The 26,834-nt window shown below is 44.8% G+C and overlaps 1 protein-coding gene across 1 annotated transcript in view; it reads right to left on the bottom strand.

Moving 5' to 3' along the window:
• Nucleotides 1-26,834, bottom strand: part of GRID2 (glutamate ionotropic receptor delta type subunit 2) — a 2,613,212-nt gene that overhangs the window by 649,017 nt on the left and 1,937,361 nt on the right. The window contains exon 9 of the mRNA XM_085641143.1: nt 16,512-16,613. Coding sequence (XP_085497269.1) covers nt 16,512-16,613 — 102 coding nt within the window. The remainder of the gene's footprint in view (nt 1-16,511; nt 16,614-26,834) is intronic.

Below are 26,834 nucleotides of genomic sequence, written 5' to 3'. Positions count from 1 at the left end.
CAGTGCAGCATTTGAAATAAACACATTTTTCAAACTGTTTCTTTCTCACAGAGCCCTTTGCTTCCTACAAAATTCATGGTTTTTACCCTTTTGACACCAGTGCTAACTGTTCACCTTCTGTCTGGAATACAGAGTTTAGCAGCCCTGAGTGTAGCAAGTACTGATAGCCCCCTTATCAATAAACTTGTAACAAAATACAGTTCAAGGATTTAAAATAGAAGAGATCATAGAAAGCAGACAATGCTGCTCATCTTCAGGGCCGGACTAAGGAGCCGGATGCAGCCCTGGCAAAAATGTCCGGTTCCCCGCTCTCCTCATTCCACTGGCGTAACGAAAAGTGAGGAGCCTCCCTGCACGGTAGGTAGAGGGGCCCCCTCCGGGCTCAATCAGGAGCTCTCCAGCCAGAGTGCAGTGCCTAGGGGGCCCCTTGGAGCTTGGGGCCCCCCCCTCCGCAGGGGCTGCGGGGGCTTGTGTTACGCCCCTGCCTCATTCTATTCCATCCGTTCAATCTCTCCTCTCCTTCCTGTCTTTTTCCTCTCTGATCTCTTTCCCCTACCACCCTCCCTCCCTCTCTCATTTTGCAATTTGCATTTTTTAAATATTTAGCGAGACGTGGCACAAGTGCATTAGAGCACTTAAAATGATCACCAGATTACATTGCGCAAGGTCAAATTCATGTTTTTGCTTATGTTTTCATGCCCAGGGAGATTTTGTGATTTTTTGTCTGCAGCCGTGGCCCTGGTCTTTAAAAACGGGACTATAGATGCTCCAGCCAACTGGGGAACTGCCTGATGGATTAAAATTCCAGTTCGACACTGTGCGTTTTCATAATTTGGTAGTGTGGCCATTTCTTAAGTGACATTGAAAGCTTGTGTTGTGTCTGTAAGTCCAAGTATGAATTATGCACTACTTAATTAGGGCAAGCGCTTGAAGTTAGAGGGCAGCAACACAGTACACTGCTCAAATATGGAGTATCAAATATTGTGCAATAAATATATCATAGCCACAATATCAACTCCCAAAATATTGTGAAGGTAAGTACACATAGGTAACTATAGATTTACTATACTTAACTCCACATATATGTACCATTTATATGTATTTGTACAACACTTCAAATAGTAAAACAGTGAAAACACCACACAAAAAGATTCCACACCAGATTAAAAAAATAGCTCTTAATTTAATAAATAAAAACAACCAAAATGACAAAAATCTAACAAGCACAACTTGCGATATGATATTTTAAAGACTAAACTGTAAAATATCGCTTAGAAGCAATAAGCGCTTACTTGGGCAATCTGGTAGCATTGGACCGGAACAAAGTCAAAAGTTCAAGCTGACTACGATGGAGCATGGGCTGGGGACAGGGAGATAGTGAGGCCCGCTGAACAAAAGTACCTTCATCCTGGCTGTGTTGACAAAAAACATGTAGGGGGCAGCCAAAGTGAAAACTTGATGTTGATCCATGCAGTAGTGGTGATGTAGCTGTCCTGGTCCCCAAAGCAGCAGAAATGCATTGGCTCAGATAAGCGAAGAGCTGCGGTGCAGATTCGTTGTCAAGGATGCCTTTGACAGGAATGTGAAGACCTTGCCCCAGGAAGAGAGTCGAGCATTGGCTTTTACGAAGGTGATGCATCGGGCTGATCCACGCAGCCAAAGCAATGCACCAGTTCTGGTCCACACAACAGGAGCGATGCACTCATTCTGATCCACAGAAGAGGAGTGATGTGCCGGTTCAAAGGATTGCAAAGGAGGCAATGCGTCTGTTCGACAGAGGATATGTGGGTTTGACTGGAGCAAGGACCATAGACCCATTTCCAATGGTACCAGACTGGGGTGACACCACTTAGCAGGGCAGACTCATAGATGGCAGCGTCCGGGTGCAGAAGCAGGGTGGTTGGAAGTCTTTTATTACCCTGAAACATCATATTAAGTGGCCAGCCATTTTGCCCTTGCAGTCACTCTGGGTTCAAGGGATGCAGGTCCAGTCTTTCTCACTCAGGCACTGGAACAGCAGGTAGCAGGGCAGCACAGCAAGGCAGGAGTCGAGCAAAACAGCAATCCAGCAGAGTGGCAGTCCTTCAGCAGCACAGTCTTGCAAAGTCTTCACAGGTTCAGATGTGTACTAAAGGCATGGTGTCAGAGGTCCAGCACTTATACCCAGTTGGGAATTTGAAATGAGGGAGACTTCAAAGACAGGTCTCTGAAGTGCACAAAAGTACTCCCTTCCTGTCCTGGCTCCTGACTCACTATAGGGGGTATGGAGCACTTTGTGTGGGGGCAAGACACAGCCAATTCAGGAGTAAGTGAGGCTGATTCCAGCTCCTCCTTCCATCCCTCCATCCTGCCAGGATGGCCCATCAAGTCACACCTAAGCTCCCAATATGTGTGGCTGTTTATGTGGAACACACCTGCTGTCACCCACCCTAGACTAATCAGAGACAGGCAGCAGGCACCAAATGGCTAAAGTAAAAAAATGACAACTTTCTAAAAGTGCAAAAAGAACAATTGATGGATGGAGGGTTGAAAAATGTCAAGCAATCACCCCCATTACAGATATCTGTGCCTAAATCCATCATTTCTAAAAGTGGCATTTCCTGAATCACAATTTAAAATCCTACTCTGCCATGAATTAGGATTTTAAATTAGGGTTTCAGAGACACCAGGCTTGGGGGTGTCATCTCTTCCCAATTGGAAATTACACTTATAAAATCTAATAATGTAATCCCAATGTTATCCTATAAGAGAGGCCTTGCAGTGGTGAAAAACGACTTTGGGAGTTTTGCTGCACCAGGACCTGTAAAATGAAAAGCGCATGTCCTGCCTTTTAATTACATTGCACCCTGCCCTCTAAGTTGTTCAGGGCCTGCCTTAGGGGAAACTTAAATGTATAAAAAGGGAAGGTGTGGGCCTAAGAAATGGTTTATTTTGCCAGGTCAACATAGCAATGTACAACTGCACACACAGGCTCTGCAGTGTTAGGCCTGAGACATGGGTAAAGGGCTCTTTGAGTGGGTGGTTGTTAGACCTGGCATCTTTTGGCGTGTTTCAACAGTCTTTTTGATTTCTGACCTCCTGTTTTTAATGGTACATTGGACTTTGGTCTGCTGGTTTAGTGCCTCTGCTCACTTTCTCAGTGTTCAAGTGCAAGTACTAATACTGCAAATTGTGATGATGGATTAGTGTTTCCATGTTTAGCTTATTTGCTTTACTACTAAGCCCCTAGTATAGTGCTCTGTTTGTGCCCAGTGCCTGTAAATCAAATGCTGCTAGTGGGCCTGCAGCACTGATTGTGCCACCCACACAAGCAGACCTTCACAGGTATCTCAGACCTTCCACTGCTGTGTCTGCACGCAGTTTTTACTGCTATGTCAACCTGGCAAGTGCTCCCAATCATTGCCGGCTTTAGGGCGGTGCGGGCGGTGCATCACATGGGGGCGCCAGTTTTTCGGGGGCACCATTTGCGCATGTACACCGAAAGCATGAACAAAATCCATGTATTTTTCAGCACTAGCATTCCGCTCCTGCCACGGGCAGTATTACTTGTAGAAAAAAAAAAACTTTCTATGTAATTGCCCGGACTTGCCCCAGCATTTACACCATTGGCTTTGGCGAATGACTGGTGACGTTATAATCAACACGGCATTTCATCGCGCATCAGTCCTGCCTACCTCTGATTGGTTAACGGAAATTGGGTCGGTGAGCTTCCTGGGACTAGCAGCGTGCGGTGTTATATGTACTATAAGACTGATTTCAGAGTGCACGTGCAGTGGTTATGGCGCCTACAATGTGTTCTGTTGTGGGACGGACAGTGCTCTGGCCCTATTTTTCAACCTGTACTGTCTTCTCAACTGTCTGAAGTTCCTTTGTTTTTTTAAAACTGCTTACAGATGTTTCTATGTTCCGTTGACTGAGGGCGCTCTGCTTGGAATCTTTAGCATTATCGCGCCTTGGCCTTCGCCACACTCCAACTAATCCCAGCGAGAAAAGGTGTGGTGTCCTTTGTGCTTATTAGCACATTGTGTGTATAGCTTAATGTGTAACATCTGTACAGCTATAAAAGTAGCAAATGATGTGTTTTATGTTTCAGTATAACTGCATTGTATGTGTGTGCGACATTGTGCATGTATGAATGGGTAATGGAGCACTGTGTTTATAAGTAAGAATGACAGTGAGTGAGAGTGTGTGTGGCTGATTGCATGATAAATCATTGTGCAGTCCATAGTGATACAACAGACGTATGTCATAAGAGAGCCTTGTGTCGGACTGCCCTCGCAAGTCGCTGTCAGTGACACTTCTGTACCCATGCCCAAGTGTCTGGAAGGAAACTGCATTTTGGATTGCGTAAAAATAGCGATGCATGTAGCTCAGTATGAGTTGCATCATTTTCCATGGCAGGAATACTATCGAGCAGTCTGAATCTGCAGCCTTTTTTTGCACCTTTGAGAGAAAATTGTGTATTGCTACATATGTGCTGCAAAGTATGACAGAGGAATGTCTGGAAAGATAACATTTTTTGATGGTTATGGTTTCAGAACAGTATGGCTGTCTCTGAAATTGCAAATTTGCGGGGTCGCGTCTCTGGAACACCACTTTGTATGCGTTGAATCTGTGTCGCTAAAAGCACGTTTATTTCGATGCGATTAGTTTAGTGTTGCTGTATCTAGGCTGGTTGATTTGGAAGTTTTTTTTTTTTTGCAGCATCGCTGTTTTCATTTAACCTGAACAAGGCTGACTCAATATTGTTGTCAACATGTGAGAGGCGTATGCCAAGCTGACGGCAGGTGTGGCCATGTGATTTATGTCTCCTTTTGGTCATGAGTTGTATACATGTTTGTGAAGAAAACTTGACTATCACATACCTGATCACCAAGAAAGCTCAGTGGGCCTCACAAGAGGTAAGACTTAATCAGGTAGCAGGAAAACACAATGGGGAAGATGTACAAGAAAGTGACGCATCTGTAGAGCTGCGTCACTTTCCCTGCGCCAACATGCAAAACCCTTGTGTCACCATGGATGCGCCGTATTTACAACACGGCGCACCATGGTGCAAGGATTGACAGATGCGTCAGAAATTCTGACGCATCTGTAGATGGAAAAGTCACGCATTGCTGGAGTCGTGTCGCAAGCACGACGCAACTCCAGCAATGCTCAGGGGCGCCCTATGCCTAACATGCTGCGTCGCTCCTTTCGCCTGCTTCAAGCAGGCGCAGGGTTTTGACGCAGCATGGACGTAAAAGTGACTCAGTGAAATCTTGTAGATTTCACTGCGTCATTTTTACGGGGCTTCCTGCGACGGAACTCCCACCCTGCAAACATTAAACCTGATGCAGGTTTAATGTGGCGCAGGGCTTCACAACGTGACGCATCTCCCCAGATGCGTCACGTTGTAAATGACGCAACGATGGTGCAAAAGTGACGCAAGGGGCTTGTAAATCTGCCCCAATTAATTTATCCTGGACCGCAACTCGACATTAAACCAATGTACATATTGTTTTCTAACTTGCCATTGGACTCAGCAGCACGCACTGTTGCCTGCGGAACCTGGCTAGGCACTCCCGGCTCTGACACTGCAGCGTCACAAAGTGTGTCTACACAGGCTGTCAGGAAGTGCTCAACCCAAAGGACACAGAATGGCACTGTGTGCAGGGAACGCTAGCATCTGCATCCATGGCTGCTGCTTGGTACTGCAACAGAGGGACCTGCTGGAACTGGACAGCCAATGCATGCACGTGGGCATGGCCCTGTAGTGCAGAAGCAGAGCTCTGTAGCCAGTGTTTAGAAGAGACTGTACCAGGCTGGAATATGGCTCAGCCCTGCAGAGTGAGGTGAGGTAGGAAGATCAGCTGTTATATGACGGGTCTCTAAACAGCCACCTTGAACCTAACCAGCAGGAGCTCCCCTGTGAGGTAAGTGAAAAAATGGCTTTCTTTCTTTGGAAGTTTCTATCCTTTTAAATGCTACTATAGCCTGCTTTGTTATGAGCTCAAACTGCCGTCTAAGCATCACACTTACAATATACCTGGCATTCGTTTTTTACTTTCACAGCACAACATACAACTTTATACTAAACATGAACATTGATTGGATGAGACCCAGACACAAATCCATGTTTGATCATTCATTTTTTCTTAGGTATTTTAAAAAAAAAAAAAGTAGAGTCATTATACTGTTCTCCAGCCATGCATAAATATATAAGCACGTTATTACCTCTGTACCAGTAGCGGCTCGTGGTGGGAGTGCTGCGGGGCTGTGAGGCGGGGCGGGGGAGGAGCAGGGTGGGGGGTAGTAAACTACGGAATACACACATTTGGTATTGCAGCGTGCGCAATGAAATTCGTTTTATTTATTTATTTGTTTACTTACCTCTGTTTGGCCGTATGCCATAGTTTACTACCCCCACCCTGCTTCTCCCCCCGCCTCGCCCCACCGGCCCGCAGCACTCCCACTACGAGCATCTACTGCTCTGTACAGTGTCTTTTGATATAGTCAACATTTTTATATCCCCAAGAGTGGGAGAAATGTGATCTGTAGGTTATGTTTATGTTTATGTTTATGTTTGTGAGATTTATAAAGCGCGCAAATACCCGTGGGTGTCTCGGCGCTAAGGACACAGTATGACCCTAATCCAGAGAATTATTGTGCGAATAGCCACGTTTTGGTCAATTTTCTAAACGAAAGCAGGGACTGGGAGGTTCTGATATGAAGGGGGAGCGAGTTCCAAAGTCTGGCAGCAGCGACAATGAAACGTTTGTCGCCCCAGGTAGCTGTGTTAGTGCGAGGCACTGTGAGCAAAGAGGAGGTGGATGAACGAAGAGCCCGAGTCGGAATATAGGCTGCTAGGCCTTTGATCAAAAAATCAGGTCCTATGTTGCGTGATGTTTTGTACGCGATACACAAGGCCTTGAACATGATCCGGTTCTTCACCGGGAGCCAGTGGTATTTCCGGATCACCTGGGAGATTGATTTATATTTTGGGGTTCCTGAGAGCAACCTAGCAGCTGCATTTTGTACAGTTTGCAACTTGTTAATGACCTTGTTCTGGGCATTCAGAAGAAGCCCGTTGCAATAGTCAATGGTTGACATAATTAAGGTACTAATAAGTGTTTTTCCTGAGGTCAAGGGGAGAAAAGGAAGAATCTTCTTTATCATCCGTAGTTTGTAGAAAGCAGCTGAAACTACTGAATTGGCATGCGGGAGAAAGGTAAGTCTGTCATCAAATGTGACTCCCAGGTTTCTTACCTTTGTGACCGGGAGGGGAGGAGGACCTAGAGACAGAGGCCACCAAATGGATGACCAAGCCGGCGCAAGTTTGCCAAAGATCATAATTTCCGTTTTATCGGAATTTAATTTGAGACAATTGTTGGTCATCCAGTCACTGATATCCAGTAGGCCAGACTTGAATTTTTCAGCTGCTTCAATACCATTATTATATATGGCCAGCACCAGCTGCGTATCGTCAGCGTAGGAGGTGAGGTTCAGCCCGTGGCTCCTAATGATTCTGGCTAGGTCCGCCACATAAATATTAAAAAGGGTCGGGCTCAGAGAAGAGCCCTGCGGAACTCCACATGGAAGGCTCAGTTGGGAGGACTGGAAGGTGCCGAGGTTAACCGTTTGCGTACGGTTGATAAGGAATGAGGCAAGCAGATCCAGGGCTTTGCCCCCAATGCCTAGTTCTGCGACACGGTCAATGAGGATAGTATGATTGACCGTGTCGAAGGCTGCTGAGAGATCAAGTAGTACAAGGACCGCTGTGCCGCCCTGATCCAAGATGACTCTAATGTCCTCGGTCGCCTTTATGAGCGCCGTCTCAGTTCCGTGACCTTTCCGAAATCCAAACTGAGTAGTATCCAGCAATCGATGATCTTCAATGTATTTTGAAAATTGGAGATTCATTATTTTTTCTACAATCTTTGCCGGAAATGGCAGGCTAGCTATGGGTATGTAATTTTTGGTTTCGCTGGAGTCAAGAGTGGCTTTTTTTAATAAAGGTTTTATAATGGTCTTTTTCCATATGGTGGGATATGTACCTGACATGAACATAGAGTTATAGATGTTAGATAGAACTGGAGCCACTTGATCCAGTACAGTTAATAGTACGGCCGGCGGACAGGGATCAGTGGCAGATCCAGATTTGGTTGTTAGCATTAGGTTTGCAATCTGCTCAGAGGTGGTATTTTTAAAAGCCATAAAAGACAGCTTAGAGGAGTCTAATTTGGTGGGATAAACTGTAGAGTTGGGTGCTGGTGCAAACTTATTGTAGATGTTATTCACTTTATCGACAAAAAAGTTTGCTAAGGAGTCACAGAGTGGTTGCGTAGGGATGACACTATTAACGAATGCTTGTCCAGAGAGTTTAGCAACCACTTGGAATAAGCGTTTATTCGAATCTTGTGCAGCCTCGATCTGTGCAGTGTAATATTTACTTTTCTCCTCGGTAATTAATAATTTGTATTTGTTAAGCTCATTTTTATACACTAGTTTGTCCTGCGGGGAGTAGGATCTACGCCATTTCCGTTCGAAATTCCTACAAAGTTTTTTCTTTTCTCTGAGGGCTTCCGAGAACCATGGGGCTGTAGGAGCATTCCGATTTCTCGAGATGTTTTTGAGCGGCACCAGCCGAGTTAATGCATCACTGAGCCGGTTGTTGTATCTGACTGATGCTATATTAGGATCAGTGGAAACTAAAGGTTGGGTAGAGGAGAGACAGTTTTTCAAGAGCTGTGGGTCTGTGTCCCTCCAAGCTCTCTGAGGGCCTAGCTTCGTAACAGAGGGTTTAGTTGAGTGCTTAGTACTAATCAGGATTTCAAAAAGGATCGCATGGTGATCCGACCATACTAATGGGAGGGTATTATGTACACGTATGGTCTGGGGATTGGAGAACAAGCCGTCCAGAATATGGCCGGCTTGATGCGTGACAGTTTGAACTTGCTGGACTAAGCCTGTTGCTTCCATGTCATTAAGTAGGTTTAAGGTCTGGCTATCTAAATTGTTCTCCAAATGAAAGTTAAAATCACCTAGGATTGTAAAAGAGGATTCAGTAGCTGCTGGTTCTAGTAGCATATTTAGGGTACCGAGAAAGTGTGTTCTAGGTCCTGGTGGGCGGTATAATAAGATACCTTTAAAGGTTTGTGATGCTGTTAACTGAACGGCGAATTGTAAAGCCTCACAGGTGGGTAACGGAATAGATGAAACCTTAACAGAGAGTTTGTTGTTATAAATTAAAGCTAGCCCACCACGTTTTTTATTTACTCTATCCTGCCTTACTGCCGAATAGCCCTCTGGAGTGGCTTCTGCGAGGTCAGGACCTGAAGAGGGGTCTGTCCATGTTTCCGTAATGAAAAGGAGATTAAATTTGTAATCCATTATCAGATCTCCAATCTCGTATGTGTGCTTAACCAGGGAACGCGCATTGATGAGGGCGGCGCTAATGTTCCTGTTAGATGGATTAGTGCAACATGGTGTACTGTTTAAGTGACTTGTCTGGGCGTTGAGAGTGTATTTACAGAGTGGGCATGCCTTATGCGGTCTGACCATACGCTCTAAACATATACGAGTACAGCCCTTTGTGAACGTGGGGCGTAGTTTATATAAGTCCAAGGCAGAGTATCTGATGGCAGTAGGTTCGGTGGGTTTAGGGCCAGGGGTGGTGGCCCTGGGCCCGGTCCAGGCGCGGACGGGCGCAGACGGGCTTGCCTTTGGCGCGCCTTCGGCGCACCGCCGGCGTGCCCGCTGCGCGCGTCCGCTGTGCGTGCGCATTAGCGCGACCTTTATACCGGAATGCCGGAAGTGATACAAGGATCTGCTCCCAGAGGCCCTCCGCGCAACGGCACTTGCCGCGTCGGACCGGGGCCAGGGAGAGAAGGTACGTGATTACAATGCCCAAGACAAAATAAAAACACGTTATTGACAGTTAAAACCAGATTAGCAGCCACACATAAAAATGAGCAGTTTAAAACCTGGGATTCAAGATTGCATCTAGCGCCACGCAGCTGCAGTGTCAGTGGATTAAAGACAAATGCGTCCGCTGCCCGTGCGCATTAGCGCGACCTTTATACCGGAATGCCGGAAGTGATACAAGGATCTGCTCCCAGAGGCCCTCCGCGCAACGGCACTTGCCGCGTCGGACCGGGGCCAGGGAGAGAAGGTACGTGATTACAATGCCCAAGACAAAATAAAAACACGTTATTGACAGTTAAAACCAGATTAGCAGCCACACATAAAAATGAGCAGTTTAAAACCTGGGATTCAAGATTGCATCTAGCGCCACGCAGCTGCAGTGTCAGTGGATTAAAGACAAATGCGTCCGCTGCGCGTGCGCATTAGCGCAACCTTTATACCGGAATGCCGGAAGTGATACAAGGATCTGCTCCCAGAGGCCCTCCGCGCAACGGCACTTGCCGCATCGGACCGGGGCCAGGGAGAGAAGGTACGTGATTACAATGCCCAAGACAAAATAAAAACACGTTATTGACAGTTAAAACCAGATTAGCAGCCACACATAAAAATGAGCAGTTTAAAACCTGGGATTCAAGATTGCATCTAGCGCCACGCAGCTGCAGTGTCAGTGGATTAAAGACAAATGCGTCCGCTGCGCGTGCGCATTAGCGCGACCTTTATACCGGAATGCCGGAAGTGATACAAGGATCTGCTCCCAGAGGCCCTCCGCGCAACGGCACTTGCCGCGTCGGACCGGGGCCAGGGAGAGAAGGTACGTGATTACAATGCCCAAGACAAAATAAAAACACGTTATTGACAGTTAAAACCAGATTAGCAGCCACACATAAAAATGAGCAGTTTAAAACCTGGGATTCAAGATTGCATCTAGCGCCACGCAGCTGCAGTGTCAGTGGATTAAAGACAAATGCGTCCGCTGCGCGTGCGCATTAGCGCGACCTTTATACCGGAATGCCGGAAGTGATACAAGGATCTGCTCCCAGAGGCCCTCCGCGCAACGGCACTTGCCGCGTCGGACCGGGGCCAGGGAGAGAAGGTACGTGATTACAATGCCCAAGACAAAATAAAAACACGTTATTGACAGTTAAAACCAGATTAGCAGCCACACATAAAAATGAGCAGTTTAAAACCTGGGATTCAAGATTGCATCTAGCGCCACGCAGCTGCAGTGTCAGTGGATTAAAGACAAATGCGTTACTTACAGACTAAGAACAAGTCCAGTTTAGCTTAGTGAATAAACTGTGTGATCACGGCCAAAGCACTTTATTTCAGTTTCTCTCTTCTATAGCTGCAAAACTGGGCCTGCCTTGCCTTGAGGTGATTCCAGTGCTTGATGGCAACAGGTGACCCACTGACACTCAGTCTTGAGAACCAGCACACTTTCACTTTCATAGCTAGTGGGTTGCACTGGAAAATGCACCATATAGACAGTTAATTGAATTCAGCTATATTTTTTCCTCAACTACTCTTGACATCATCAGACTGGGCAGAAGCCAGCCCTGCATCCATTGCTTATCCAGCTGGGAAAGCAATGCTGTGTGAGGTTGTTTTCGTAACACCTGAGCCTCCCTCCATTGGCTGAGCAGACTCAGTTGAGGTGGGCCAGGCTTTCTCAGCGTAGCACACTTCTTTGTGCCATATCTGTGCCCTCATTATATGCTGTCTTTCACCATCCACACTACACCTTGAACAAAGTCATTGCCCATGCATGACCCACTTCCCCCAAAAGGAGCAGGGTGCGAGTGTAGCTAACAGGTTGTTTAACATAATTCCTGCTCCAGGCACTGATCAGCATGACAGGTGGGTCTACTGTGAACTCAACAGAACAGACTGCCTTTCCTTCCAACCCTATGGTCAGTATGAGTAACCGCGCATCAGTGTGGGTTTGGTGCTGTACATGCAGGCGGTGATGTTCACCTGATGAATCTCTAATGCTGCCACAATGAAAAGTGGATAGATTCAGCATCAATACCAGGGATAGACAACATGTAGTGATTGGTAGTGGTGAAGAAATTTTAAGAAACATCAGCAACAAACATTGTCCCCTGGATTTAGGTGGATGCTGGTTTGAACTTTTCACTTTCTGTTCACAAGATGTCACGAAGTTGGCATTGTTGTTAAGGTTCTGGTTACTGTAGTATGAACTAATTTTGACACAGTCTCTCAATATTGTCTTTGGGAGAATGGGACAAACCAAGTAGCTGCGTAGAAGGGTTTGCGGCAAAATAGAAATGAAGTGCATTGGCAGAGCTGTGCAGGGTCATAGTGCAGGAATAACAGGTTGCTGCATGCCATGGCTGAGGAGCATTCCTGGAGCAGTATGAGTAACTGGTCCTGTAATAGAGATGTGCTACTTTCAGAGTTGAAGTGTATTGTCACAAATAAGTTTAGGCCTTCACATTGGAATAACAGGAGTGCTTCAGTTCAGGTTTTCTACTTTATTGGTAGAGCTATTCAAAGCAGCAGTGATAATATAAGAGTTTTGAGCTGCATGTCAGGTGTGAGGTGAGTCCCACACTTCGACTCTTCCTGTGCCAATTTTCTAGACTTTTCACTGTGGAACATTTGTCTCTTTAAGGGCAACTCAGTTCTGTGCAACCTGTAGCCACTGTGCATAATGCTTGGTTCTATCTGATCTTATTTAACCTGATTAACCTGTTTGGATTTAACTTTCTTACAATTAAAGTATTGAACTATTTGATGTGTGCTATTTCAGAGTCTGTCTTTTCAGCAAATCTGAGTGAAATGTGTGCTATAATAAGAACCGTTTAATAAACTTTTCAAAATTTCCGCAGAGGCATCCACCTTACTTCTGCACTTTGCAAACCAGATCAGGTGTAAATCCTGAATTTGGCCAGAGTCTATGCAGGCAGTCCTGCCGGCATTGGTTGAGGTTGACCATGGTGTGGCTTAATCGCTAGAGCGTCCGACTTTGAAGCTGGGGAAGCAGGTTGCAGTCTGGCGGGAGGCTCATAGATCATGTGATTCTGGGCTAATCACTTAATCTCCCTGTGTGCCTGTCTGTAATGCAACTGGTGCTCATGTACAGCACTCTGATAATTGTGGGTCGAGTTTGAACTATATAAAACTTTAAACATGAAAACAAATGCCAGTGGTGGAAAGGGTGGGAGTCTCCTGAGAAAAATGCTGGGCACCTGCACTTATTTTTTTAAATTTAAACCATGGGTTGGGGGGCGCCAACAGAAATTCTCTCACTGGGCTATCTGTCCCATAGGCTAACTTAGGATTTGCTTTGTAACATCTTACAAGGTTAACTTTCCATTGGTACAAGATAGAGAAATGGAGTTAAGGCTCTATGAACTCAGAATTTAAAAACACACCTTTTAGGGAGATGGCTTTTAAATTGTCTGTTACTTTTAGAAAGTAGGCATTTTCTTGTTTAACCATTCTGTGTAACTCTGCTGGATCGTGTATTGACTGTCTGGTTTTTGAGTTACAGGGGCTGGTGGATGTGCATTCACTGCAGACAGCCATACGGGGGTTGAGGTGTGTCCTGCATTTCCTGGGTGACTCATAGTTTGGCTGAATAGGCCTGGTCTGCATTTAGAGTGGTGGGAGGAGTTTTCAATAGCACTTGATTAGGCAGTGTCTCCTCTGCACAATGCTGTCTCCACCTCCTGTACTGATGCTGTACTAGGGAGGACATAACTGGTTTGCACTGGGCTCAGAGACCCTTGCCACAAAGCGAACAAAAACAAATTGGGGTATAAGTAGTGGACCTTAAACCCCATAGAATTAGAAATATTTTGGACCAAGGAACCTGCCAAGAAGAGCTGGAAAAGTTGTGAGGAGGAACTACCGCTTTGCTGTGTGTTTTGCTGTGTTGGCCTGCAGTGGCTGCTTATGTCTTGGGCAGAGAAATGACTGGACTGGACTTTCTGCAACTTCTTTGTTTGAGTTTCTCCAAGGGCTTGAGGTAGAGCTTGATCCCTGTCCAAGAAGTCTCAGGAACAGCAAAGACTCCAAGTTCATCTGCTACCAGCACTTGGGACTGTGTGTTTTATGCTGCAACCGAGGAATAACATCCGAAAGTGCCGTCAACTACACCGCTGCTGGCTCCCTGTCCTGAAGGTACCACAGAGGACACTGCTGCAATTTGCACCGCAATCGTGGTCTCACCACCACCGCCGGCTGCCGCCGCTATCAAGGTGCTGCTTGCACCGCTACCTGTGGGCACCGCACTTCGCACCGCCACGCTTCACACACCTGACCTGGTATCCCTTACACTGTCGCTCTATGCTGACATCAACGCCGCTGCTTGCACATGGTTTGAGGGCACCGCTCCTACGTTACACAATGCACCGCCCCTTTCCACACCACAGGTTTGGCCCACCGACACCAGTGCCATTGACTCCGGTTCGTCAGCTGACGAGAGCTCTTCAGCAACAATGATACCGCTGCCGGCACTGCGACCTGCTAGCACCGCAAAGAGCACCGTCCCACTTCATCCTGCAGCCCTAGTCTCACCGACGCCGCTGGACAACTGTCACCGAGCCACTGCCTGCACCACAATGCCGCACACTGCACTTCATACCGCAGTCCCGATGCTAGTGTTCCTGACATCAACCGCCCGAAGTTCGATCTTAAACGCGTGTGACTTCAAGGGCCCGACTACACCTGCACCGACCAACGGACCTGACGCCGGTTTTTCAAGGCTCATCACAAGGTCACCAACGCCCTGCATTTCTAAAGGTACTGTTTGCGGGTCTTCGAATATAGAGCCTGGAACTGAACTGGAGACTGCTTTAACTGTGAGGTAACCGGTCTACTCAACCTTATTGGTCCTGGTGACTGGCTCCCTGCCTGAGTTGGTCACCACAAGAGTGCCTTTATAGCCATTTTTAAGTTATTTGTTATGGTTAACCCTAAACCATGAGTTGTTGTATATTACAATGATTTATAGTGATAAGTGAAAATCTGTAATTTATTGTATGTTTAAAAATTCATGCCTCCAGAACCCTCCAGTGGATTTATGTAAACGAGGTGTCTATTTACAAATACAAGTACAACCCTTTTTTATCAATTGGTGTTGCTTTTGTATTGTGTTTTCTTCTTACTCAACTGTTTTGGTACTTCTGACTGCTTTACACCTGTTCTTTTGATTAAACCTGACTGCTTAGAGTCAAAGCTACCCAGGGCTAAGGTTTTTCAAACAAACCTGACTAAGATGGTTTTGGGAGTTAATTACATGGTGAGGATGCACAATGACATCATGTAATAAGCTTCTTTCCTCACAGTATGTATGTCATGAAAGCCTGTACTATGCTCTCGTATGCTATGATATGTTTTGAAATGGTATGTTCTTTTGGAATCTGCTGTGATAAACACAGCTCACTCCACAGAGCTTCCTTATCGCATAATTGGCGCTTCTTTTATTGGTTCTTGTTTCTGCCCCAGTTGTCTCTCTGATACATCCATGCTTAGGCATTGAGTCACCGTGGTGACATTTTTGTGCAAGTATTATAAATGAACACAAATTTTCCTACAAAAGTCTGAAGCAGTAGATAAGAGTGTTATTAAATCTGTTAACCCAACAGTTGTTTACAACTACATTGTGTGCTTATAATTTTGTTCAGACATAAGCTAATGCTGATTTCAACTTACTTCATGACATTCATTTATTTTCAAGCCCTGAAGAACCAAAATTCAGAAAACTCCCCAAGCAGCATGGAATATCTACATCAAAAAGTGCACATTAAGGAGCATAAGAGAGTGGAGGGTATTTTCCTATTGCTAATACACATTATTTACAGCAACTTTAAATTGTATGTCTGTGGCAGTAAAAATGTATATTATATTGCTGCTATTTTTGTAATTACTATTATTATTGGTAGTAGTCATTAATATTAATATAAGTAGTAATATCAGTATTAGCAATATTAATAACCAATGCTATTAGTAGTAGCAGTAATATTATTAGCACAAGTAGTGATGATAGCTGCTGTTGCTATTATTATTATTATTATTATTATTACCATTATTATTATTGCAATCACTCTTTATGTATTAGTACTTGTAACAGTATTGTCATGATGATTGTTGTTAGCGGTGGTTTAATTGAGCCAACGTAGCACTTTGAAAACCTTACTTTACATGATGTGTTTTTCCCTTGAGTTTCTTGTACTGCTTACCTTCCTGTAACAAACTACTTTTGCATTGTAAACTCTGCTGAAATGAAACTCCGTTGATGAATCCTTAATTTAAATTCAAATGACACATTGATCGAATATTGACAAGTGAGGCGCGGAATTCTGCAACTACTTTCTCCACTATTCTGCATTAAAGTTGGACTTTTGCATATATTTTTCATCCTTTCTTAAGTCAATAAGCCATTAGTAGGTGCACAGAGCGAGGAGATGGGGGGGGGCATGTGTCTGGAGGGAGGGTAGAGAGGATCAGGAGGTGGAGGTAGGTTGAAAGAGGAATAGTGCCGGAAAGAAAGAGTCTTAGGAAAGAGAGAGACCATTTGAGACAATGAAAAAGGAAACCATAGGGCACTGATTGATGTAACGAGTGCGTGCATTGCTTACCAGCACAGTTGCTACTCGCAGAACTACTCCACGCATGTTATTCTCCAGTCTTCTGTCTGTCAGAGACCCATTCAGGCCAGTGACTGGATTCCAAGAGCCGAGCTGAAAGAAAGAGAAATGTATCTTTAATTTAGGGGCTTTAAAAAAAGTTGAAGTGAGTGAAAGAATTATGCCATCCCAGTGCTTCATTTGTAAACAATTAAGTGCCAGGGTCCTCCTAGGAAGGCCACTGCAGCCTATACCACCCATGCCCTGCCAGTGCTGGCAATGGCAGTACCAACACAACACCTAAGCATCACACTCCTACAAATATGAAAAAATCAGACTATGTCAGGCTACACAAAGCTTTCATAATGGCATGAGAGGCTGGTATTACTTATTTTCAATGTATAGTCACTTAATAAACACGCTTGTTGTGCTCATCTCCAAATTAAAACGACAGCTTAATCATGTGGTGGGCTGTCACTAGAGCCAGTCCTGACAATTGAGTGGCAAGCACCAGAAACCACCTGCACAAATTAAGCACTGTGGCCATCCCAAACTGAACACTGTAAAGAAAATGCAGCACAAATGATGGCCCACTTTTGAAAACTATTGTTCTCATTTGTTTGTGCTGAGCATAAAACTGACATGCCCTATTCATAAAAGATACTTTGCATGTAAGTATTGTAGAATTTCTGTACCTAGCCCCACATCTACCACATCTACATGCCTTGGCATTATATATACCATCAAGGTATTCATGATCTGCAATTAAGAATAGTATATCTATACCTCCCTCTATGTGACCTACTTCCACAATGTTATGGTTTTTTATATATTGTTCACGATATTGTGACCATTCGATATTCCTTCCACAATATTCAACACTGCAACCAAACATTTGAGCAATCAAGGGATGACCCTACGTGTGTAAACAATTCTAATTCACAAATGAATGAACAAATATGTGCACTCATTCTGGGTCTGCCTGTATCTACAGGTCTAACTGAGTGCAAGACAAGTGCAGGGGAAGGGGTAATGAAATATTGACATGTGAGTCGTTTTTCATAATATCAATTTTATTATATCTTCTTTTCCATATATTGTTTTACCAAGTTTTCTATTATTCCTTATGAATTATTTGAAAAATAGCATATTAATATGAATGGTCTACCAATACATTTCAATTCTTTCTATATATTGTGAGACAATTAATAACTTTGGTTTTGTTAGAAAACAGAATAGTATCATCAAAAATAGACCAACTACCTTCATACCCAATCCTCTCATTCTATCTTCCATTCACACTGCAACACTAGCATACTCAATATTCATACAGGTGTCCCAACAATCTATACATTAAAACGAGCCTCAGCAGAGATACAGTATGTAATGCTATCCGCTGCGGTGTTGTGGGCTGGGTTCTGCTTTCCAACAAGAGGGCAAGAGGGAAACAAGACACTTTGTGCGCATCCAGTATATGGGTGCTGAAATCTCTACCTTGTTCTACGAGACCTCTGTCTCTGACGTTATTGTGGAACCAGGACCTACCTCAAACTAGATTTTAGTGTTTGATATGGGAGGATGGTAGGATTACTGTTGGAAATTGGGTTACTGGTTAAAGGGGGTGAAATCTTACTCAAGCAGCAACTACAGTCTCTGTCATGGTGAAACACAAGCAAACCACAAATTATTCTGTGCTTAACTGATGTAAAAACACAATGCAAGAAAAAAATCCCACACGAATTAAGAAAACTAGAGTAAAATTTGATAAATTATTTGAGACCAAAAGGACACAAATCCAAATTATGGAACCGGAAGCAGTTTTAAAGTTTTAAGTGGAAATAGTGCCTAGAAGCACAAAGCACCAACTGTGGTTATCTGGTAGTGCCTGATCAGTACAAAGTTACATTTTCAGGCTGACCTTGCTGAAGTATGGACAGGATACAGGGGGCCAAGTTAGGCCTGCTGAAAAAAGTACCTTAAATCATGATTGCTGAACATTACGAGATCCTGCAATGCAGATGAATCATGCAGCGGTAGTTCTGAGGAAGCTGTGGGGCTGTGATGCAAGGTCCTGCATTGTCATCGAACATGCCATAGATGGGGCAGTTTGTGATGCAAAATTCTGCATCGGTGATGCATTGCGAAGGGACGGTTCCAAGGAGTTGCTGCCTGCCAGGCAAATTCCTGTGTAGTAGCTGAGGATACCGACAAGGAGGTGCCTGTGATGTGAATTCCTGCATTGAGGAAGAGTCACACAGCAATGATTCTGGGGAGCTGCAGGATGCAAAGCGAGGTTCTGTGTTGGGCATGTGTTGAGCTGGAGCAGTTCTGAAGTGGAGCTGTGAGGAGATGTGGTGCAATGTGGCAGGTCTTCACACAGGACCACAGCTGGGCTGGAAGAGCACCTTCAGGTCCACTTTCAAGGGTCCAGGATTTGGGTCGTACCAATTGGGGGGGTGGGAATTAGACTCACAGCAGTCAGAGTCCAGGTGCTGAGTTCAAGGTGGTTGAATACTTTTCTATCAGTGAGGCTTTCATCAGGTGGCCAGACAACTAGTCCTTGGAGTCAATTTAGTGGTCCTGGGTTTAAGATGCAGGTTCAGTCCTTTCACTCAGGCGGCAGGGCAGCAGGACAACAGAGTAGCTGTCCTTCTTATAGAGCAGCACAGTAGTATTTCACAGGTCCATAGGTGTACAGCTCTTAAGTGGGAGAAGATTCTGGAGCTTTCCTCCCCCAGGATTTTTGGAATCTCCTGCCTCCTTGCCCTGGCGGCATATTGTCTGAGGTCACAAAAGACTAGTGTCTAACCCTTTTTGAGTGTGCTCAGGCAGAGACTTTGCGATGTGCAAGTGTGGTGTTTGACAGCTCCTCCCCTCCTGAAGTCAGAGATGGCCCATCCAGCCAATGCATATTCCCCCTTTGTCTTACTGTCTGGGAGCATCTGGCAATCTAACTGCCAGATGCACCTAGTCATGTAACCCAGTATACATGCTGCAGGCAGCGAATGGTTAGGGCAAGAAAAAGGCAAGTTTCTAAAAGTGTCATTTTAAGAATTGTGACTTAAAATCTGACTTTATCATTACAGAGGTGTTTAAAATACAATTCTTTAGGGACTAAACTCTACATTCCTACCTGCTTCCAATTGAAGGTTAGTGCTTATTAAGTGTAATAACGTAATCCAATGTTATCCTATGGGGAGGTAGGACTTGCACTAGTAAACAGGCTTAAGTTTTTCACTAGCAGAAAATGTAAATCCTAAAATTGCATGTCCAACTTTTTAAATACTGTGCAATCTGCCCTCTTGGGTAGGCCTGAAACATGTTTAAAAAAACTACTTAAGTGGGTGGCACAATAACTGCTGCAGGGCCACTGGTACCATTTATTTTACAGGCACTGGATACATGTAGTACCACTTTGCTAGGAACTTACAAGTAAATTAAATGTGCCAATTGAGTATAAGCCAATTTCACCATGTTTAAGGGAGAGAGCACTTAAGCACTGGTTAGCAGTGGTAAAATGTGCAGAGTCCTAAAAACCAACAAAAATGGGTTTAGAAAACAGGAGGATGAAGGCAAAACATTGGGGCAGACCCTCAGAAAAGGCCAAGTCCATGGCCCATGCCCAGCCAACTGCCTTGGTAGACTAATCAACTATTCAATGGAGTTCCCTTTTTAGGCGATTGAACATGGGTGAAGGCCCTGTTATGTTGGGAGACTTGTCAGTTCTACACGTCTCTGAACTCAGTTGGACCACTCTGTCTACACTCTCCTGAACCACTGAACAGACCAATTGGGGATCCTTCTGCTCACGTGTGGACCCCATCTGCGAAGCACCTAACCTTAACTTGCTCACAGAGCGCATCCTATTAGGCAGGCAGTACCGCCATAGCCATCAAAATGATGGGGCCCATTGCGCCCCTTGAATAGGGCTTCTGTCCCCAACCCAAGGAAAAATCTGCCCCTGAAGTCTTAGTCATACGTTTCCAATTAATAATCTACTTAGAATGGGCATGGTCAAAATATCATTTACAGATCAAACAGTCTCAGGTCATAGTTAGCTTGACAAATATTGCAGACTTACACAACAGTGCTTTTCATCAATTTGCAGATACCTTACAACAACCTTCATGCTAGGTTCTCAGAAAATAGTAACATTAAAAATCGTTATCACTATAATGATAAAATATCTGTACACAAGTCAAAAGATAACAGCCAAAGTAGTAATGCTCTTTGTTTTTTTTTATTTTACGGAGTTATAAATAGTGCAAACTTGACACAAGGATATCGGGTATCAGAGCGTTTTACACAAGCACCAATTGCGTTACCTGAGGACACATTCATTTTTGTTAGGTATGGGGAGATTAAGTGAATTGCCCAGAATCACAGGATGTTGCGCGTCCCTGCCGAGACTCGAACCTGGTTCCCCAAATTTGAGGACAATCACTCTAGCTGTTAGGCCAACTCCTCCTCCCCCCTTCTCTGTTATCAATAAACCACGATCAGCAATATGCCTACTGTACTCAGCATGAAATTAAATTCATGTATCAGCTTTAAATATCACAAATGCAAAGACTTTTTTCTCAAAATCAGCATGTCAGCTTCTGAATATTCATACATTTCTATTTCATGATTTTCGTTTTGAAAGTTAACTTACTCAAAACAAATGTTTTTTACTTTTGTAAACCATACACTGTTTTATCTAATAATACCTACTTTTCATATTCAGCACATAAACATTGCCCCCCAAATGTCACCTTGTCATTTTCATCAATTACTCATGTATTACTGTCCAACTTCAGAATATACTTACTTTCATGAATATTTATCATAAGATAGTAGGTTTGGCAATCATATGGCAGGGTTTACCACCATCATTATGCCAGTGACAGCCAAAGTTGTCATCAATACTCACCTCACAATATGTTTACGAAGGAGATAGTCTTAAACTCATTAAGAATGGCCACAATATTTCAAAGCATAGCCATTATTCTAAAGTGTATAGAAAGATTATTGCCAATAATGGGTTATTGCTAAATTGGATACCATACATGATGTCAAAAATTCATACAATATGCCAAAAAAGTGACAGTATTCTGACAGGGTTTACCAAAATGTTGCTACATAAATCGATAATTTGTCAAACATCGGCTATAGTTTTGCCTGAAATAGTCAAATTGAGCTGGATCCGTGCAACTCTAATTTGGGTATGGCCAAAATGTTGCGGTGAGTAGCCACAATATGTCAAATATTGTCCTCCATTATGTAAGGGATGGTGCGAGAAGGTGGATCTAACATTCTAATCCGCCCAGATCTTTTGCTTTTTGAGCACCTGGTTTTTGACCTTTTAACCTTTTACTGTGGGAGAGCCCTACAATCTGTGACTCACCCACGGTAAACTCATTGTAAAAGGGACTGGGCGTGTTTACTGCCAGTGTCCGCCTATTATGATAGGGCCACAGCGACGCGGAAAGGGTAAGAGGCACTTAACTGGTTTCACATGAACGCATGTGCACACGTGTGAGAGCTGCGTGTGGGAGACTCTTGTTGTGCACAGACCAGGAACTGCCACAGGTAAGCTTGTGCAGAAGGGACTTTGCAGAGTTGAGTATTGACCTAGGATAGGCCTTATAATGTTGGTGTACACAGATAGATAAAGTCACTGTGCCTTACTGTCTTGTCTGCAGTGACCCTCCATTATACACAATGGGGAATACTGACACCATGGTCATCTGCCTGAAAAAACACAATGCTGTAAATTCCAAAGTCATATATTTACAGATTATGGGTCATCCAGGAATGTCATGTTTCTTTGGCTCAGCTTGGGATCATAGCCAAGTCCTTTTGTCACGCTGCTGGGCTTGGTAAATTACTTTTCTCTCCACCGGCAGGAACGAAGGCCTCTCCCCACAAAGGGAGCAATTACCCTTGATTAGACCAGCTCGTCAGAAGGAAGGAGTGGGGTGGACTGCTCTGCCTCAATCACCCAGCTGTCATCCTGTGCCAGGGAGAGGGCAGGTCAAAACTTATTAACAAATGGAGGGAGCCGAGGCACTGGAGTCAAACCAAGAGGGGGGCTCTGTTGAAGACCCCCAGAGCACATGTAGCAAGTGACTCCTGAGTGAAGTCATCTTCAAGTATCCCAGATAGCTTTCCAGGGAGGTTGGGACAGGGGCAGAGAGGTGATGTGGCACCTCAGGATAGGCCAGAGGTGCATCCCTGCTGGAACCTTGCACCCCCACTTCAAAGGTCCTGGGCAAGAGGGAGAGCTCTCTCTTGGGTGTGCTATTCTGCTGGACAGTGGAACTGGAGCTAACGCCATGAACAATTGTAAATAAGAACCCCCTGTTGCGCCTTGGACTAAGGCCTCTACCTCGGATTGACCCCAGGACCAGGATGATGCTCCGCTAGGACCAGGGACACTGGTCCCCGCACACCCCCTGAGGACAAGTTGGGGAAAAGACTGGGCATCTGCACCATGAAGGAGAGAAGGCCAGAGGAGAAGTAAAGAGAAAGACTGGAGTAGGGAGTCATCAGCCCAACCGGCCGATGATATGCACTGGTGAAGTTTGGCAATTTTTTACCTACTTCTGGGGACAAAGCGCCTGGCGTTCCACCGCCATACTTGATTTTTGCCTCAGGGGAGGGCCAGAGCCTGGAGGCTTCCCCCAAGAAGAAAGTCTGCATGGAAGCGCCATCATGCTTTCCCTACAAGAGGGGGAGGAGCCCAGGACTCCATCTCGGGCCTCAGAAGAAGATGACGCAGCGCTGTCATGCTCAATCTGGATAGCTGGGAAGGAGCCCATACCTGGGCCCTGAGTTGCTTGAAACGAAGGAGAATAGCCACTGCGCTCCCCCCAAGTGTGGCTGGTTCTGCCCACTCCTCGTGCCCATGACTGGGGGAGCGGTAGACCGCCATGTGCTGCAGCACCTTGCTTGCAGGAGTGGGCAAGGCAGAGGAATCTTGCAGGCACCAGTGGTTGCATGAAGGGGTGCTCCTGCATGCAGGCAGCTGGCTTGGGGCAGCCCGGTGTGGACTCCTGAGGCTGTACCACAATGGTGGCTGCATGTGAGGTACCTGGGTGGGACCAGGCACCCCGAGAAAAAGCGTGTGTATTCCCAATGCATTGTGCAATTTTACTTTGGGCTGCAAGTATTGTGGTGCCCATTTAACACTTACCTTGAGAGTTGACTTTCCACCTTTTGGCATTTGTGAGGAGGAGCAGGTAGGTGACTATAGATATTAGTAGGAGTGTCTTTGATTCATTGCACAGGTTGAATGGGTGATGTTTTAATGTAAACAATTATGCCCGTTGATGGTGTTACTAGGATATGTGGCATTGTGCTTCACTTCTGGCATTTTTGTGTGTCTAATGTGATCTTTTGTTTCTTGATTGTCAGGGCTTGTGTACAAAGTGTGAATTTGATATTGTTTATTTTTTTTCTGATTATTATTCATTGTATGAACATGTGTGGTATGTGTGAAATGAATGCCATCATGGTCTTGACTTCTCCTGAATGTGCAGAATGTGACATGCTGATCGATGCTTGTTTTGGGACTTGGAGGGCATGTGCACATGTCTACCCCGTGGGTAGTAGGGACACTTTGCTGAATGTAGTGCTGTAGAGATAGCATCCTGGTGCAACTAGTTGGTGTGTAGATTGATTGCTCCTGCATTGAACTTTGTCCTTTCACTTTGCATTGTAGTTCAGTTTAAACTGGAAGTTGTAATTTTCATTTGTTAATGTCCATACACTATGTGTTATGTGGATGGGTATACTGATATGTAATTTATTAAGTGATGCTGTTACAAATATGCACTAGTGCTGCAATAGCTCGACCAGGGCCAGCTTTAGGTGGTGTGACCAGTGCGGCAGCACTAGGCACTGACCTAGAGAGGTGCACTGACCTGGGGGGGCACTCAGGGCCAGACTGGGAACACAAACCAGCCCTGACAATTCTGCTGGACCGACCCGGAGGTGCGGGTGGAGGCTCTCAGGGCCAAACTGGGAACACAAACCAGCCCTGGCAATTCTGCTGGACCGACCCGGGGTGGGGGGGGGGGGGGGGTGACTCAGGGCCAGACTGGGAACACAAACCAGCCCTGGCAATTCTGCTGGACCGACCCAGGAGGGGGGTCCGGCGTACTAGCAAGAAGCAGCACTGCGTCCGCTTTAGCACTACTACTGCTTTTGTTACAGCGGGCCGCTATTGTAAAACCGGCCCCCAGTAACAAAACTGGCCTCACCATTTGAAAACACGCCCACCGGGAAAGCGCACGGTGTCCGTTACGGCCAGTATGGCTCAGGTGCCACTGTGTTGAGCAATGGTATAGGATTTAAAAGCACCTGCTGCAAAGTTCCTGTGCGTCCAGCTTTCAGCCAGCAAAAAAAAATTCATGATAACTCTACTGAATAATGTTCCTGCTAGAGAAAGAGATCTGCATCTTGTCGAGTAGCAGTTTTGACTCGCCATATAGTAGCGCAGAGGGTTAATAGGCCTGCTGCAAAGAACAGATCTGTATTTTATGTGGATAGCTGAGTGGAATATTAAAGCCAGCTTTTACCAGCACTTTAAAACAAATGAAATGCATTTGAGAGAGGGGTTATGGAGAGAAGAGGGGCACTTTTGCCTGGGTGGTAGTGAGGGAATCCGAGGAGAAGTCATACTGGGGGGCGACAAAAAAGATTGTTGCACCGGTCACAACCAGCAGCGCTAAAGCCGTCCCTGAGCTCAACATTGTTCTATTGAGGAGGTCTTTATATGAAGTTACCACAGCCTTTGTCATTTATCTATTTTCTTGTTGTCTGCACGTAGCCTTTTGAACTTGAGCTTGAACACTTGTTTTTAGGAAGTCCTGATCTAACTCAAAAATTCCAAAAAAACATAGGGGCATATTATCAAGCCAGGCGATAAAATTATCGCTGCTTTAGCGGCAGAAACCTGCCGCTAAAATGGCGATAATGGGCTTGATAATATGCTCTATGGAATTCCAATTGAAGCCCATGTTAGATGTCCTTCACATCTAACATGGGCTTCAATTGGAATTCCATAGAGCATATTATCAAGCCCATTATCGCCGTTTTAGCGGCAGTTTTCTGCCGCTAAAGCGGCGATAATTTTATCGCCTGGCTTGATAATAGGCCCCTTAGTCTGGAAAGGAAAGCACATAACACAGGACAATTGCTAAAAAATATTCTCCACTTATATACTGAAAAGCAACTTTAGCAAATGAATAGGACTGGGAAATTAATTCTCAATCCATAATAAAGCGTACAGTCACAGAACATTCTTTCAAATCAGGCTGCTGACTAGTATCCACGGAACCAGGATTTGCAGTACTGTTTGTGGTGGTCATTTTCACATGAAAGTGTTTAATATGTATTTTCGTCCAGTGCAAAAACCGGATTTTGAAAATGTTTGCCTTTGCTAAATTCAACTGGTAAGAAATTAAATTCTATTAGAAAAAAAGAGATTTAATTCTCAGTTGCACAGAGACAAATTATTATTCTGATCCAATTAACACACTTTAATGTCCTGAATGTCTTATTATGCCGTAGACTGCAAAGCTCCCGCCGAACGCAAACCCTTGTAAAGTTTCAAAGAAATCTTTTGTTCTCTTTTGAGGTCAGCTGAAGTCCATTTTTAATTATGTTCATCAATGTGTGCAATTCGTTTTATAATTGCCTAATAATAGGTTGAAGCTTCACTTGCAGGTTCCACCAACAACATTTATGAATGATAGATTTTCTAGATTTAGCAGAGCACTTGGTTTGCTTTTGAGATTCTTTTTATTCTTAATGCGTTTTTGCATTGTTATAATATGGTCTCTAAACAGTATTTTTAGGGCAACTAGCAGCGAATTTCCAAATAAATTTACTTTTAATCTCTCTGTGTGAACCAAGACCCTCTTCACTGCTATTTGCGCTTGTAAATTTACGTACCAAAGGCAAAGGGCTGGATTTACAAGTGCAAGGTGTTCACAAAGAAATACAACGCATTTGTAAATCCATTTACTCATGGTTTATTTGACCACACATCTGCATAATATTTCGTAAGCGGAAACACCACACAAGAGCTGGGCCACACCCCATGCAAACAAAGGAATGCCTTCTCACGTTAGCATTGGTGGTATATGAGCACCTGCTCTATCATTGTAACAGAAGCCCAATCGTTTGCAGCCCCTTCTGTAATATGAAAGTGGCCAGGGATACACAAAGCAGATACACACATTATACGGCGCATTCCTGTCCTTTCCTTGTGCTGCCTTGTGCCAATGGAGGCAACCTTGCGTCATGGACCCAGGGTGCCCGCATTGTAGGCAGGATGGTTTTTGT

Source organism: Triturus cristatus, chromosome 2_2 (assembly GCF_964204655.1).
Source record: "Triturus cristatus chromosome 2_2, aTriCri1.1, whole genome shotgun sequence".
Lineage (NCBI taxonomy): Eukaryota > Metazoa > Chordata > Amphibia > Caudata > Salamandridae > Triturus > Triturus cristatus.
The sequence above is the reverse complement of the archived record's forward strand: the minus strand, read 5'-3'. Positions and strand labels throughout refer to the sequence as shown.